This window comes from Thamnophis elegans, chromosome 4 (assembly GCF_009769535.1).
Source record: "Thamnophis elegans isolate rThaEle1 chromosome 4, rThaEle1.pri, whole genome shotgun sequence".
Classification (NCBI taxonomy): domain Eukaryota; kingdom Metazoa; phylum Chordata; class Lepidosauria; order Squamata; family Colubridae; genus Thamnophis; species Thamnophis elegans.
The window spans coordinates 17,665,215-17,680,672 of NC_045544.1; the positions used below are offsets into that span (position 1 = coordinate 17,665,215).

The 15,458-nt window shown below is 43.7% G+C and overlaps 1 protein-coding gene across 1 annotated transcript; it reads left to right on the forward strand.

Annotated features, from left to right (window-relative positions):
* Positions 1-5,687: 5,687 nt before the first annotated feature.
* TPBG (trophoblast glycoprotein) lies at positions 5,688-10,732 on the forward strand. The gene is made up of 2 exons (XM_032216442.1): positions 5,688-5,773; positions 7,165-10,732. Exon 2 carries the CDS (start codon positions 7,405-7,407, stop codon positions 8,587-8,589), a length of 1,185 nt encoding a protein of 394 aa, XP_032072333.1. The 5' UTR covers positions 5,688-5,773; positions 7,165-7,404; the 3' UTR covers positions 8,590-10,732.
* The last annotated feature ends 4,726 nt before the right edge of the window (positions 10,733-15,458 follow it).

The following is a 15,458-nucleotide window of genomic DNA, read 5'->3' on the forward strand; positions in this document are numbered from 1 at the left end:
GTCCCTCTGGTTTTACTGATTGAGGACCTCCCGGTTCCCTTTACAGCCACATATGTTGCCACCCCTTCGGCTAGGGATGCTACTTTGGCTCAGGTTTTAGATTGGGAAACGAGGGGTTGGCCGCAGACGCAGCTTACCTCGGCAGTTCCTGCCGTTCAAGGACAGGGGGCCATAGGTTGGTCGTTCCTCCTCAACTTCGGGAACCTATCCTCCACTGTCTGCACGAGGGGCACTCTGGGATAGTAAGGATGAAGGCCCTGGGCCGGAGCTACGTGCGGTGGCCTGGTTTGGATCAGGATATTGCACAATGGGTGGCTAGGTGTCAGGAATGTCAGCAATCCAGGCCAGTTCCCCCCACGGCAAAACCTAGGAAGTGGGAGGACCCCAAGACTCCCTGGGCTATGATCCATTTAGATTTTGCAGGGCCGTTCCATGGACAGATGTTCCTGGTGGCGGTCGATGCATATTCAAAGTGGGTGGAAGTCATCCTCATGCCATTGACCACTACCGAGGCTCTGATTAGGGCGTTGTGAAAGATGTTCGCGACTCATGGGTGCCCGGACGTATTGGTATCAGATAACGGGACCCAGTTGATGTCTGTGTCTTTCCAGATGTTCTTAGCGGGATATGGCATCTGCCACGTCTCGGTGGCCCCTCACCATCCCTTCAGCAATGGCATGGAGCGGACGGTGCGATCTGTTAAGGAGTCCCTAGCTAGGCTAGGTCCAGGGGATTGGCATGCCTGTATTGACAGATACCTGTTAGTACAGCACACAGTCCCATGCCCCCTAACTAACCGCAGCCCTGCAGAGTTGTTAATGGGCTGCCGTCTCCGGACTAACCTTGATCGACTTCACCCCAGCTACTGCAATGACAAACCTATTGACAACGATGACCACGCCAGGGGTTTTGAAATGGGGGATCTGGTTTTTGCGCAAAACTATGGGGGTGAGCCGAGGTGGTTACCGGGGCGCATTCTACAATTAATGGGTCCCTGCTCTTACAGGGTGGGCCTAGGCAATGGGTGCATTTGGTGCCGCCACATTGGTCAGCTGCAACCGTGGATGGCCTCGACTCAGACACCAGCTGATCTCTTCCCAGTTGGTCCTATAGACCGCCCCCCCTTTGCTCTGGACATCTCCACTGAAACGCAGCGTTGCCCGACGGTGGTCTGGTGTTCCGGTGCCAGACTCACCTGGGCCATCAGAGTCGCATCCAAAGTCGCCGGGCGGAGAGTTAGTGCAGTCGCAGGCAGTTCTCCTGGAGAAGCCTCCTCCTTTTCCTTCTCCAGCATCAGTTCTAGCCAAGCCAAGAAGATTGGACCACACGCACAGGCGGCCTGCATATTTGCAGGATTATGCATACACTTGAATGGTGGAGAGGAATGTTATGTCTTAGCCTCAGAGACGTGGCTCCATCTCCAAGGCTTGCCATTGGTCGAGGCGCACATGTGCCAGAGCGGGAAGTCACCGTTCTCTGATTGGCTAACCGCGGGACTGCCTGCATATAAATTGCTGTCAAGCAGGAACTGTTCAAGCTCACTGGTTCTGGAGTTAGCTGTTTTAATAAAGCCTTGTTGTCCGAGTCCTGCCTTGACTCAGTCATTGCCACCCCATCGAATTTAATAGTTTCACTACCAGGCTAGGTAACATCTTCAGTGGAGTGTGGAATTATTCAGAAGCTATTACCAGAACCAAAGACAAGATTCAGAAGGATGAAAGAAACAATGTAATCAATGTAATTCCAAGGGGTTGGAAGATTCTGGCTGTCATTTGTGACATACACAAAAGGGGTGTCGGAAATGACAGCAAGAATCCTCCAACCTCTAGGAATGGCAATAGCCCACAAATCCACAGAACTATCCAGAACCAAAGACAAAATACAGAGGGATGAAAGAAACAATGCAATCAACTTTAACCATTGCAACCATTTCTACATGGGACAAACATCACATCAATTAGAAACCAGAATCCACGAATACCAGCTGGCAGTCAAACACCATGATACCAAATCCTTAATCTCTACTGACACCGACACCAAACAGCAGCAGTTCAATTGGAATCTGCCACACTACCACCTGCCACGCTCATGAGTTCATCAAAGTTTGGCACTCCACTAAAGATTCCATCAACAGACACATTGACCTACAACCAGCCTATAAACTCCTCAAAATCCAAATCAACCGCACAGCCAACCAGACAGCGCCAACCCACACAATCCCACCCCCACCAGTTCACCTCCCAATGACCCTGACCTGATGTAATCTCATTACAAGACCCATCACAAGACTCACTGATGACTCAATCTTGATCCATCACTAGACCCTCACTTGACACACCCACACCTGAAGCCCTTAGAAGAAGAACACTGACTCTGGCATCCCCTAAACTCTGCTGAAGATGCTACCTACCCTGGTAACGAAACATTCAGAAACCAACCCACAAGCTCAGAGAACGAACCTTCATTTGATTGATTCAGCTGCCTCTAGAAACACTCTAAAAATATTGTCACTATTTGTGACAAGCAAAACATCGCAAAAATATCCTCTTTCATGAGGATACCAAATAAAATTCCAATACATGGACAATACCTTATATATATTAAGCAAATCACAATTCAAATAATGAATCTTCTTTTTCTCCATTCACATAAATATTGGAAGATTCCCAAGAAACACAGTGAGTTTTTAACTCATTGTAATTGTTAACTGATACAGTACATGTACTTGCAATGTCTCATGTGTAACGTGAAGTACATAATTAACCTACCTTTCTCTCTCTCTCCCATTTCACCCCATTTAAGTCCTTCATCAGTCTAGCTACTCTATGCGTCTAATGCAGTGATCTGCAGCTCATGAAAACATACAACGTTTAATAAAATTTGTTAAAAGGTGATACAGTACTAGATAATTTTACTACCTGAAACAGTACTGTTTTTTACTACCGTAGACTACATTTCTGCCCTCCCTAATTTCTTTACTTCACATATACTGAGATAACCTACATGTCCAATAATAAACCAATTCTAGCCAACTGCAAGGGACTAGTGGCATGGTGGTTAAGGCGTTGGATTAGAATACGGACACCCAGTTTAAGTATGGAGATTTATTGAGCAATATTAGGTAGGCAGGTGGACAGAGGACCAAGTATTCTATGCACCACTGTAAGCTCTGGAGGAAAAGCAGTGTAGAAATCTAATAAATAAGCTAATATACCTAACTCAGAAGAAAGAAAGTGTTTTGTTGTAGTTCCATGATTCTATAGACGGAGGTTAGAAACCTTGTTATGTACAACAAATTATCCAGAGACATCCTAATGGGTCCTGATTTATTTTCCTTTCATCTCTGTTCTGAGCTGCATCTGGTTACCTTTTTCAGAAATGTAGCCTTTTTTACAGTTTCGCTTTCATTACTCCCAATGGGATCCGAAAAGAGAAGAACAGGGTATTCGCAAAGACATTGCCCCCAATCTGCCAGCGCAAATGTTCAGTGGCTCACTCGGGTGTCAGCCACAAAGCCTTTAGTATACAGGCAATTCTCAGTACAGCAAAAGCCCCCTCCCCTTACCCTCCCCCAACCCCCCCCCAGCCTTAATGGGATTTTGTAAAATGACCAATCACCAGTCAGTTGATAACTCCCCAAAGTATAAAGCAAGAGCCATGTTCATTAAAAATGGCTGTGTTAATCTTGTCATAAAAGAGCATAACTGACTCACCATGGATCCATCTGAATAGCCAGGGACATCCGCAGCAAGCCAAGATATTGTCAAAATGATGAAATGTGTGTCATGACAGCACAACATATACGTACTTGCAGGCAACACTGAGGCAGCAGTTCTGTTGTGACACATTTTATCATTGTCCCCCATCTGCCACTCTCAACCGCTCCCCCCAACTGATACCCACATATATAGCCAGGCTATCATTCGACTTTCAGATGATAAAAGATTGGTAATATATACATTTTTCCCCCTCCATTTTTTAAAGATAGCTGAAGAGCAAGACAACCTTTGGGGCAACTGTCTGTCAAATGAGGCTTGAGATGCAGAGGACACCTGTCACAGATTAATTGTTCAATCATTCACTTAGGGGCTGAAACGTATATTACCCTCTATCAGCATTTGCAGATCTCAGAAATTGAATTAAAATACCCAATATTTTTTTAATCTGTGACAAATACGTATCTATGTCCAAATGGTATGTATGAAAATGGCTGATCAGAACTACTACTTTGAATATTTCCTCAAGTGACCCCATCTCGTTTCTGAGACATCAATATTTCAAGAGAAACTGATATTTTTCTTTCTTTCTTTTTAAATGTCCTTTAAAAATCTTACTCTCTTCCCTTGTATGAACCAGGAATAAGGTTTCTTCCATTATATCTTTACACAGGGTTGGATCTCTTTTGTGACAAACAATCAGATCCATTTGTGTAAACTCATCTTCTAATGTGGAGAGTCAGTCATGAAGGCAAAAGTGTGAAATAAGACTAATTGGTGTTTTTTTTAAAACATGGTCAAAAGAATGGAAAAGGAGTCACAGAAACCATTTCTCATCAGGAGGATCACTTGGTCCTGAGCTGACACAGGCATTATAATAATCTCAGGCGTGCATAAAACTTGTCTTCTGATATTGGCTGAGGTTAGCAGCAAGTACCGGCTTTCTGTCCTTCAGGAAACAGGAAGAAACTGGTTCCACAATTACAGCTTAACCTTATCCTTCACATCTCTGGATCTCGTAGAAATTCTTCAGGGCTTCTGGCACAGGGGAAATCTGCTCTTATGTGTAAAGTTTAAGATACAACAGCCACGGGGTATGCTCTGCTTTTGTTTTGTTTAAACAGCTCCTTCTTCCATTTTTCCCTAGATAAAAAAATAAGAGCAAGAGCTGTGAAATCAGTACAACATCTAACCAAGCATCATTCATTGCCTTATGTCTTCAATCAGTCCAATATCTTCACCACCTCAGAAAACTTCCCAGGTCAGAGTTAGACTTCTCAGCAGGGTTTAAAAGGCTCCAGCAAAAGTTGTGGCTACAAAGCATGACAGTACCAGCCAGGATGTTGCTTCGAGCAGGATTAAATTCGCCCAGCTTGGGATAGCGCCCAGCCTATTGTGGCAGTAACATCCTGGGTACCACAGCTGGCTGGGTGCCTCTCTGAATCAGATGCTCAGTTATCTTTTGGCCAACTTAACCTACCCCAGAAGGACCGCTGGGAAGAGAGAGGGAAGGGCGTTGCCGTTGTGCCTTGTTGTGAGCACGCTGAGCGCAGCACTGAACTCAACACACAATTGCCCTTTTAGATGCCAGAGTTGAGCTGCCATGAGTGCACATAACGAGTACCTCTGAGATCGTGCAGAGGGCTTTCCGGCAGCCTCCGCTGGGGGAGGGTCCTCTAGTCCGCGATCTTTCGGCAGTCGGACATAATAGCGGGGAAAACGCGGCGCCACCGGTGGTGGTGGTGGTGGTGGTGGTGGTGGTGGTGGTGGTGGTGGTGGACGCCAACTAGTCGCACCTGCCGCCGCTTCTTTGCAAAGTAAACCGAGCGGGGAGGCGAGAAGAGCCCCACCCGCTGCCGCCGAGGGCGTGGTGCGCGGAGCCGGGCTGCCTCCCGGAGGCCGCGCCTGCCATTGGCTTCTCCTACAGCGGAGGCTGGTCTAAGCAAGCCGGGAGGGCGGGGGGCGTGCAGGGAAAGTTGCTCCCTGCGCCATGCAGTTCCCACTCGGCCCGGGAGTTTGCGCGGGACTGGCGGAGCTGAAGCCCAGGCGCCAAACAGGTAAGGTTATGCTGGCTTGGCTGGGCGAGTGCGGCGCGGTCCGGGGCGACGGACTCTTCTCGCCTTCCACCCCTTCCCTCGGCTGAGCTACGCAAGCTCCAGCCTCTCCTCCGCGTCCTCGCCCTCCCGGCCCAGAAGGCAGAGGGACGAGTCCGGTCTCCCGTTCAACTCCCAGGTTGAATCATCCCACCCCGCTTACGCCCCACCCGAAGGTGCGGGAGGGGAGGGATGTCTGGCCCCGACGGTTCGACCCCCGCGCATCTTTCCCTGGCAACGGGCAGCCCCGGAGCTCGCGGGCTTCGCCTGCCTCTAGGATAGGAGGTAGCCGTAGGGCATGGCTGGGGTGGGGTGGGGGAGTGAGGTGGTTGCTTCGGAAACGTGGAGGTGGTTTTTTTAGGGTGTGGCGGGGAATTATTTCTTGGAAAAAGTTGGAAGGGGAGGGGGATGAAAAATGAACGCCGCGACTTTCGGTTTGGGGCAACGGAAGGGACTTGCGAAAAAGTTGCACATTTTCTCCCAACAACTTTCTTAGGTTGGAGCCGGGTTGAACAGAAGCCACGAATCTTGGTAACTGTAAAAAGCGAGCGCGGCTTAAGGCTCGGCGAAAAGCATGGCCTCCATAGGGACTAGAACCGCAATAACTTGCTGGCCCCGTAGCGAATCCTCTGAGCCCAATGCTGCGTTTCCAGTCCTCCGAAAAGGATACCTGCGGGGGGTGGAAATCTCAGCGTTTTATCCAGTAGCCGCAATTCATACCCACGTGTTTTTGTATCCGTAGGACGTTATAAAGGAAAGAACGTGTGGTGTAGTAGTTAGGGTAAGAGGAGGCAGGTTCAAGGCCATTCTTAGCCAGGAGAAGCTGGTGGCTCTTGGCCAGTCACTGCCACTCTGAACCTGGCCTACCTCACAAGATTGTTGGGGAAGTGGATTGGAAGAGGAAGTATTGTAGACATGGGAGTTCCTGAGCAAAGGGAGAAAAGGAATCTATTACTATTAAATCTAATAAACCAGCTTACACCAAACAGAGGCCCTGGGGTATTTGGACTACAATGGCCATTCTCCCCTGCTGCTCAGGGTGATGAGACATTGCTATTAAACCCCACTGGGTAAGGTTGCCCAACCAAGCGGGAGACTGTCGAGACACAGGCAGGTTGTCTGTAACCAGGTCAAGAGGAATCCAAGGACTGTTCTTTCCCCAGGCTGTTTGGTGGTTTGACTCAAGGGTGGCCCTTGGGTAGGGGAGAAATGGTCTTGAGAAGCAGGAGTGCGTGGGCAGCATCCAGGAAGGCAGAGTCTGAGAAGAAACCATGATCTCTTCCTCATCCCAGCTTGGTTCAAACTCCTCTCCTTCTCCTCCTCCTCCCATTTTTTTTTCTGCTTTTTTTTTCAAGGGTGGCAGGACGTGAAAGAGAGCTGGTCCGTTCCTAGGGCTGTTCTCTCCCTTCCAAGACCGTGGTGGAGTCCCAGCCTGGTTGCATGTGAGAATTGCACCTTCTCTCCGGGCGTCCTTTTCTCTGCCTTTCTGCTTGACCCAAGAAGATTGCTTTCGGAGGGCTGGAGCCAAGGATCCTTCGGAGACGGAGACAGCCCAGGGAGCACCGCAGGAGAACAGTCCCTGACAAGAGGCGGTGATGCTGGGGGGATCTCGTTGGGGCTGTGCATCCCCTGTGCTAAGTGGGGAGAGGCGAGGAGCTGGGGGGCTGGAGCTGTTACTCCTGCTGGTCCTTTCGGGCTGGGTTTGGGCTCAGCAGCCACAACCACAAATCCTCGCCTGCCCTGCGCTATGTGAGTGCTCCGAGACAGCCCGGACAGTGAAGTGTATCAACAACAACTTGACGGAGGTGCCGCCTGAGCTGCCGTCTGTCGTGCAGGGCCTCTTCCTCGCCCATAACTGCATCAGCAACCTCTCTTCTGCCTCCTTCCTCTCCGCCTCCCTGTCGGAGCTCACCATCCTCGACCTGAGGGGAAACCAGCTGAGCTGGGTGGGCGCGGAAACTTTTGCTGGGCTGCCCCACCTAAAGCAGTTGGACCTCAGCGACAATTTGCTCACTTGGCTCAGCCCCATGGCCCTGGGCAACGTCAGCAGCCGCTTGGAAGAACTGGACCTGAGCAGCTCCCTCTACAACAACAGTTTTGTGGTCCTGGTGGCTGAGCTGCTCCAGACGGGCACGCTCCTCAACTTGAAGCGCTTGGACCTCTCGGATAACAATCTGATTTATCTGCCGGCCAAGATGTTCTCTGCACTGCCCAGACTGGAGCACCTAGACGTGCATAACAACTCCCTGGTGAGTTTGCGTAATGTGTTCTTGGGGAGCCTCCAACAGCTGCATACCTTCAATCTCGGTGGCAACGGTTTCAAGACCCTGAGGAACGACACCCTCCAGCAGCTCCAGGGCCTCCCTTTGCTGTCGCTCAATCTCAGTGGCAACCCCTGGGTTTGCGACTGCCACATCGAGGACTTGGTGAACTGGCTGAAGGAGAGCAAGCCGGTTGAGGCCAAAGATTCCTTCGAGTGCTCCTACCCCCAGGAGTTGCAAGAACGCTCTTTGGTGAGCATCAATGTGTCCGAACTCGACTGCCCTTTTCTGATCGACGACCAGACCCCGCTGCAGACTTCTTACGTCTTCCTCGGGATAGTCTTGGCCCTCATTGGTGCCATTTTCCTCCTGGTTTTGTATTTGAACCGAAAGGGGATCAAAAAGTGGATGTATAACATCAGGGATGCCTGTAGAGACCACATGGAGGGCTATCACTACAGGTACGAGATCAACACAGATCCCAGGCTAACAACCCAGAACTGCAACTCCGATGTCTGAAGAAGTACTACGGGGAAATGGACCTGATGCATAATAGCCCTGCATGAAATGTAGACTTTAATTCTTTCCCTTAACCCCTTACCTGCTTCCACTCCACTTTTCACCTAGACACCAGAGACTTCACTCGTGCAGAGAATTATGTTTCCCTGCACAACATTCACATTATTGTTGTTATGAATGTGGTGCATGGTATTAGGCAGCCTGTGCCATTGCTACTTTCCTTTGCAACTCGCTGCCAGCTTGTTCTTGGATATTTCTTAGCATCTAAACAGATAAGGAATGTTCCCTCTTTGTTTCTCCCTCTTGATATTTTCAAAGAGTGAGCGTATATTAAAAAGCACCATTCAACAAAGACTGCCTCAACTTTTTTTGAGAGAGAAACATGCTACTGATTGCTGGCAGGGTTGTTTTTGTGCCTCATAATTTGTGAAAAGATTTATAGATACCATACATATTTAGAAAAGGGGCATGTAGAGACAAGCAAGTAAACAGCAAGCATGCAAAAAGGGAAAAACCCTTAGCCCAAGTAAAATCGTATCCCTCAGACAAGTAAATTGGTTATCTGCATGCTTGCTCTTTCCTTGGTTGTTTGTACAAACCACTTTATGGGTTTGCTTTTGGTAAAAAAATACAAGCATTTGCAATTCATTTGAAAACGTGTTTTTTAAGCAGTTCTCACATAAATTGCGTATGAAGTGAGTTTGCACTGTTAAACAAGTCAATAACTGTTTCTGTTTTGCTATACAGCAGGCTATCTTCTTATAATAAGGAAATTAAGCCCCCCAAATGATATTCTTCCCTTTTTGATTAGAAATTGTGCAAAATATGAAATAATATCCTTTTTTTAAAAAAATATTTGTTTGGAAGAATGTCATCAATGTAGTTTAATTTTAGACAGACTAGAAAAATGCAAAGTTAACAATAATTTGCACTTTTTTGGTTAAACTGCATGTGAACTACCATTTCTCTTATTATGCAAGCTCATTTTACACCGTCTGTTGTGACCTAGGAGTGGATGTACAACAACTCTTAAGTGGAAAGAGAAAGGATTAAAGGGCAGTGGTTTTGGAGCAATCGCTGAAATTGGGAGCAGGATCTTGCTGCTGAATAATGGGCACTTGTACCTTTTTTAAAAAATCTATGCAAACATTACTTTTGGCAACTGGGTGGGAATTACTCTCAGATGCATGTGATAAATCTTAAACTGAAAATGCATATTTCGTTGAATTAAAATATGGATTGTTTCATTGTTCTCAGCTTATGTAAACCCAGTAAATTGTGATTTATTCAACAAACTATGATTAAACCAATGGTGGCTTGATGATGAACACATGAACCCAACCATAATGTAGCACGAGTTTCAATGACAACCCATCTCTGGAAAAAGTAGTATTCCAAGTGTTTAATTGGACTAAATTATACCTAATGTATCTAAGCTGCAATAATTAGACCATGGATCTAGAAGCACATACTTTTAGAAAACTAATATAATGATAGTATTAAGCCGTAGTCCTGTGGAGTGGCTTACTCCCATATAAGCATGCTTAGTTATATTGTCTGATTATAAAACAACTTTGTTGAAGTCAGCATGGTCTTAGTTTTCAGTTGAGAAATTGTACATCTTCAGACCTCAAGGGGGGAGGCTGACATAACTGTTCACCAAACTGGAGATAATATTATACAAGTCTAGTCTTCAAACCTTAGCTAATATTCACAAGGAATAACATAACATCTGTGCAAATGTATATTTTATGGTTTAACTTGTGCATGGCTATGACTTTATGTGTATCTTTGCACATTTATAGGGAAGAATGCTTTGCAAACCATAGTGTCACCTTCAGTCTGAGCATAGTGATAGTGCAGGAAGTGTATTAAACACATTCTTCTTTGATAAAACTGGAATGCATGAACTGTGATGCCAATCTGCATATCAGCTCTAAATAGATACATTTTACTTTCTGTTAGCAATTTTTGGAAAGTTGTATATCACATTCTTGGTATTGCTTGTGAAGTACTAGGTCTAATAAATCACAAATAAGTTTACTATAGCAATAAGCAATCTTACCCATATTTCCAACTAAATCAATGGCATGGAAATCTATGTATGTATAAAGTAATTAACATTATTCAGAATGTTTATAGCTTAACTCTACCACTGTTTATGAAGCTTCCACTCTCATGCGCACACACCATTACGGTATTGCAAGTTCTGCTGAATCTCTTTTTGCAAATTCATTTGTTCCAATTTTGGGGGAATGAAGAGAAATAAAATCTGTACTACTGATTATGCTTTTATTTCACAAATATAAATTTTCTGCATTTCTTAGTCTGTAATATTACCAGAGTTAGTAATATAATTCTATTGTGATATAAGCTCCTTTAAAAAATAAAGTAACAAAATACAGCAGGTACTAACTAAAAATAGCATTTTCAGACAATGCTAGTGTTTAAGTCATTTTTTTCAGTGTTTTCAATTGAAAACGGCATTGATTAAAAAAAAATACTGGTTTTGGAAGGCGCGCTGCATTTTCTTAAGCAGTTGTGCAGTGCAAGTCTTAATTTGACCAATGAAAAATGTACTGACCAAACAAATGAATAATGTTAGCATATATTAATATTACAGGAAAACATCAGGTTCTTAAGGTTCTGAATGGGTTGTATGACATATCTTTATATTTGAATCAATTTGAATCAAATAGTCTTTCATTTTAAAAAAAAAATCCAAGCACATTTCCATGTTTCCTAATCAATGAATATTCTGAATCGGAAATAATCAGATTGTCTAAAGTGCAATAGACTTTTCCAATAAGAGGAAGACAATTATAAAGAATTGTTTCTGTTTTGCAACTCAGCTTTTCTATGCATATGTTAATACAGGACATGTTGAGATGGGCATATAGTGCTCTTAAATCCTTTTAGAATTGTTCACCAATAGACAGATATTTTCATGTAATTGTTATGTTAGTTTGATATAGAATTAAAACATACAGAATATAATTCTATAGCAGCTGAAACCAATGCAACATTCAACTAGAAAGTATTTCTCTCACTTTCTTGGAGCTGGTTTTTCTGACATTGGAGCCCCTTGGCATATTTCACAATTTCTATTTCCTTAGCAGCTGATAGTGTTTAGGGTTTTTAAATGTCCAGATTTGTAGGGTTTATAAATGTCCAGATTTGCTCAGGAAATCTTTTAGAAAGGAAGTGTTTCAAAACAAATCAATGCTATTTTGTCTTTATCCAAGAACTTTATTCAAAGTCAAGCGTTAAATGGAAAATGGATCACCCCAAGAGATACTGACACACTATTCCATCCCAATAGGTTGTGATCAATTGGTAACTACATACTACCACCATGGTATTGAAAGGAGACCAAGGTTAATATGAGCTTTCTCCAGGAATCCTTGGGAGTCTTCATAACTCAAAACATCTCCAAACCAACGCTGCCTGTACCTTAAGGCTCCTTGCTTACTGTAATACTTCAATTTTCAGACTATTAAGATATGCCATCTACACACCAAAGGCAGAACTACATTATGATGAGAGAGTAGCCAGCCATTTAGAAAGAACCCTACGTGTGAAAGACTATTGCCAGCTTCACTTTTGTTCTCTTTCCTTTATATCGGGTGTCAAACTCGCAACATCATGGCATTGTCACATGATGTATTGCAGCTTTTTTTTCCCTCCTTCACTAAACAGGGTGCGGGCTGGTCAGTGCGGGATTCATCCGGGCTGCAGGCCTTGAGTTTGGCAGCTCTGCTTTAGATGGATTCTTACCATTGAGCAGCATTTTCTCAGGAAAAGTAGAGAGGACAATAAGACAGGATACTTGTGTTGTACTAAATCAGAAAGCCTGTCCTGTCACGTTCTTTCCACCGAGTCTCTTTTCCATATGGCAATCTATTAATAGCAATAGCAGTTAGACTTATATACCGCTTCATAGGGCTTTCAGCCCTCTCTAGGCGGTTTACAGAGTCAGCATATTGCCCCCAACAATCTGGGTCCTCATTTTACCCACCTCGGAAGGATGGAAGGCTGAGTCAACCCTGAGCCGGTGAGATTTGAACAGCCGAACTGCAGAACTGCAGTCAGCTGAAGTAGCCTGCAGTGCTGCATTTAACCACTGCGCCACCTCGGCTCTCTAATTCAAACCAGGATGGGAAGAAGTGGACAAAAAGATGAAGGTGATGCCTATAAAAACTTTTAGTTTTTAGCTGTAGTTTTTGCCTGTTTTCAACCAAAACATGGTTGCCTGTATTATCTTTTTTTTTCCAATACCTGAATAAATAGCTCACCGCACTTCACGTGGTCTGCATAAATGGTCTTCCAGAGCTTTCCTATATGAACAAGAGGCCAGAGACTATCTAGGATCTTTTGCATACCGTAAAGATGTTCTTCTCTTGAGGACCAGCTGTTTCTCAAGTCATCTGACATTTCAGTAATCCTATGATATGAGTTCTAAAACCTTTGATCATTTTACTCCCCTATGTTTTTTTTTCCTGCATGCCAACTATATCCGTGTAATTATTAACTTGTTAATGTTGTGGATACTTGCTTAATGTGCAATAATAAATAAGGAAAGTGCACTTTGATGTAATGATTGAACCCCAATCCTCATTTCCCTTAAAACTATCTGGTAGTCCAGGCATGGATCAAAGGCCTGCCCATTAGTTTCAACATGCCTAATCCATTACAGTATAATGTGATTGGACAGCAAGACTGTTGATAAGGTTTCATTATGATTTAGTAATTTGAAACTCTCTTATTTTTTAAAAATCTGTACTTCAAGAGTTTTTTTTCCCCTCTCATCCCACCCTTGATCTGTTGCCAGTGGACTGGATAAACATCTGCCTGGACTGTTGCTCATTGTACTTATTTGCTAAATTTCATCTCAGATCAAGATACTTAAGGAGCAGCAGTTACAGCTGGCAAGATCAAAAATCTGATTTAATTTTATCTTTCTTTTTTCAGTGATTGAATGAATTCAACCAACAAAGAAAACCTCTCTGTGGGAGAAAAGAGAATAAGGCTTGGTTCAAGAGAGTTTGCAGTTCCAACTTCCATATTTCACTCTTTATGTACTGCAAAAGCAAGGTGGAGCTTATGTCCTTGGCATGAAGTGGACAACAGTCTGCTAGACTGAAACAGGGCCGTGTCATTCTCATGGACTCCCCTGTGCCTGCTGTGTGATAGATGAAAAACCCTACGGATGGTGGTTCTTTTGGAAATATCTGTAATACGGGCACTGTTGTGCATTTTCCCCTCTTCATGTCTTAAAGTTGCACTGTAACTGCAATTACATACTGGGGAAAATTGGAAGTAATTTTGATTTAGGGAGTGTTAAAAATGGGCTTTATTTGGCTGACTGTGAAGAGAGTTTTGGGAAAGATCCTGATTTTCTTTCTATTCTCTTAACATGGGGGAAGCAACCTGATATTCTCAAGATATATTTGACAATTTGTACATTACAGAGTGGATGGGAGTTGAAGTTGAAAAACACCAAGTTGCCTATGGTTGCTCTTAACATTGGCAACTATGACGTGTGTAATCTTCAAGCAAGCTAGCAACATAGACTCAGGGATAAAAGTATTTCAGAAGCACCACGGTTTGTGTGTGTGTGTGTGTGTATATATATATATATATATATATATATATATATATATATATATATATATATATATATATATATATATATATATATATATATACACACACACACACACACAATGTTATATATATATAACATTGAGAAAGTGCGCTGCCCCGCTGGTTTCAAGAAAGATCTTTCAAAGTTTGGGCAGTATTGGTTTTCACAGCATGATTGTTCTTTTCAGTTAAATAGCAGCTAAAATCTATCAGGGAAAATGTTTGATAATTTTTGACATCCTTCCCCCATTCTATTTCAGCACCTATTAGTGGCTCTTATTATTATCCATTATGTAAAGTGACTCTCAAAAATACCAGTAACCTGCCATGCAAAGCAGCTCATTCAATTACTGGCTTGCCTATATTCCTGCTTGCTAAAATAAGCCTTCATTTATTTGACTTTGGCTGCCCAATATAGCCTTTTTTTCCCCTGAATTTTAAGTTTGAACTACAGGGATCAAACTCATGAACGCGTAGGAAATATCATTAGCTGGTTTCTGAAGAGTGGTAAGAAACAGGTTTGGGGAGGGAATTATTAAGTATTTGGGAACTTACAGTATTCAGACAACCTGTTGGAAGGTTCTTAAGGAGTTATTCCATTGAAAGTTTGCTATAGGTTCAAGACTGCACTGGATTACTGGATGAGAGTAAAAAATACTCAGATCTAAATCCTCTGAATCATCAATTGAAAGGTTTCTGGGAAGAAAAACTGTATACAGGCAGTATTTAAGTATTACCAGCTGCTCTTTATTTTATTTTGAAAAACACATGAAGGAACAAGGGCTGTTATTCTGTCGTAATCCAACAAAACATTTAAATACATCAAATGTAGAGTATCTTGAATTCTGAGGCCTGTCTACTGAGACACTTTTGGCTATGTGTTTAGTGAATGCTCAAAGGTTCAAGACTGCATATATTATGGGGTCCTTGGTGCTCTCTGAGCTTGGTTGTTTACTTTCAGATACTTCATTACCAACTAGGTAACATCATCAGTCATATAAGTGAATGTGGGTTGGCTTTCCATGACTTTTTCTTCTATTGGTACTCTAAATATTGGCCCATGTAATTCATCCATTTGACCTGTGATCCCCATTTTGCACTCTCTATCCAAACCTCCGCTGGAAAAATTTTAGGGGAACATCTGCAAAATAAACAAGAGACTCACAAAATTTAGAACCGTCAATATTTCAAAGTCAGAATTTCCTGAGACCCAAGGAACATAT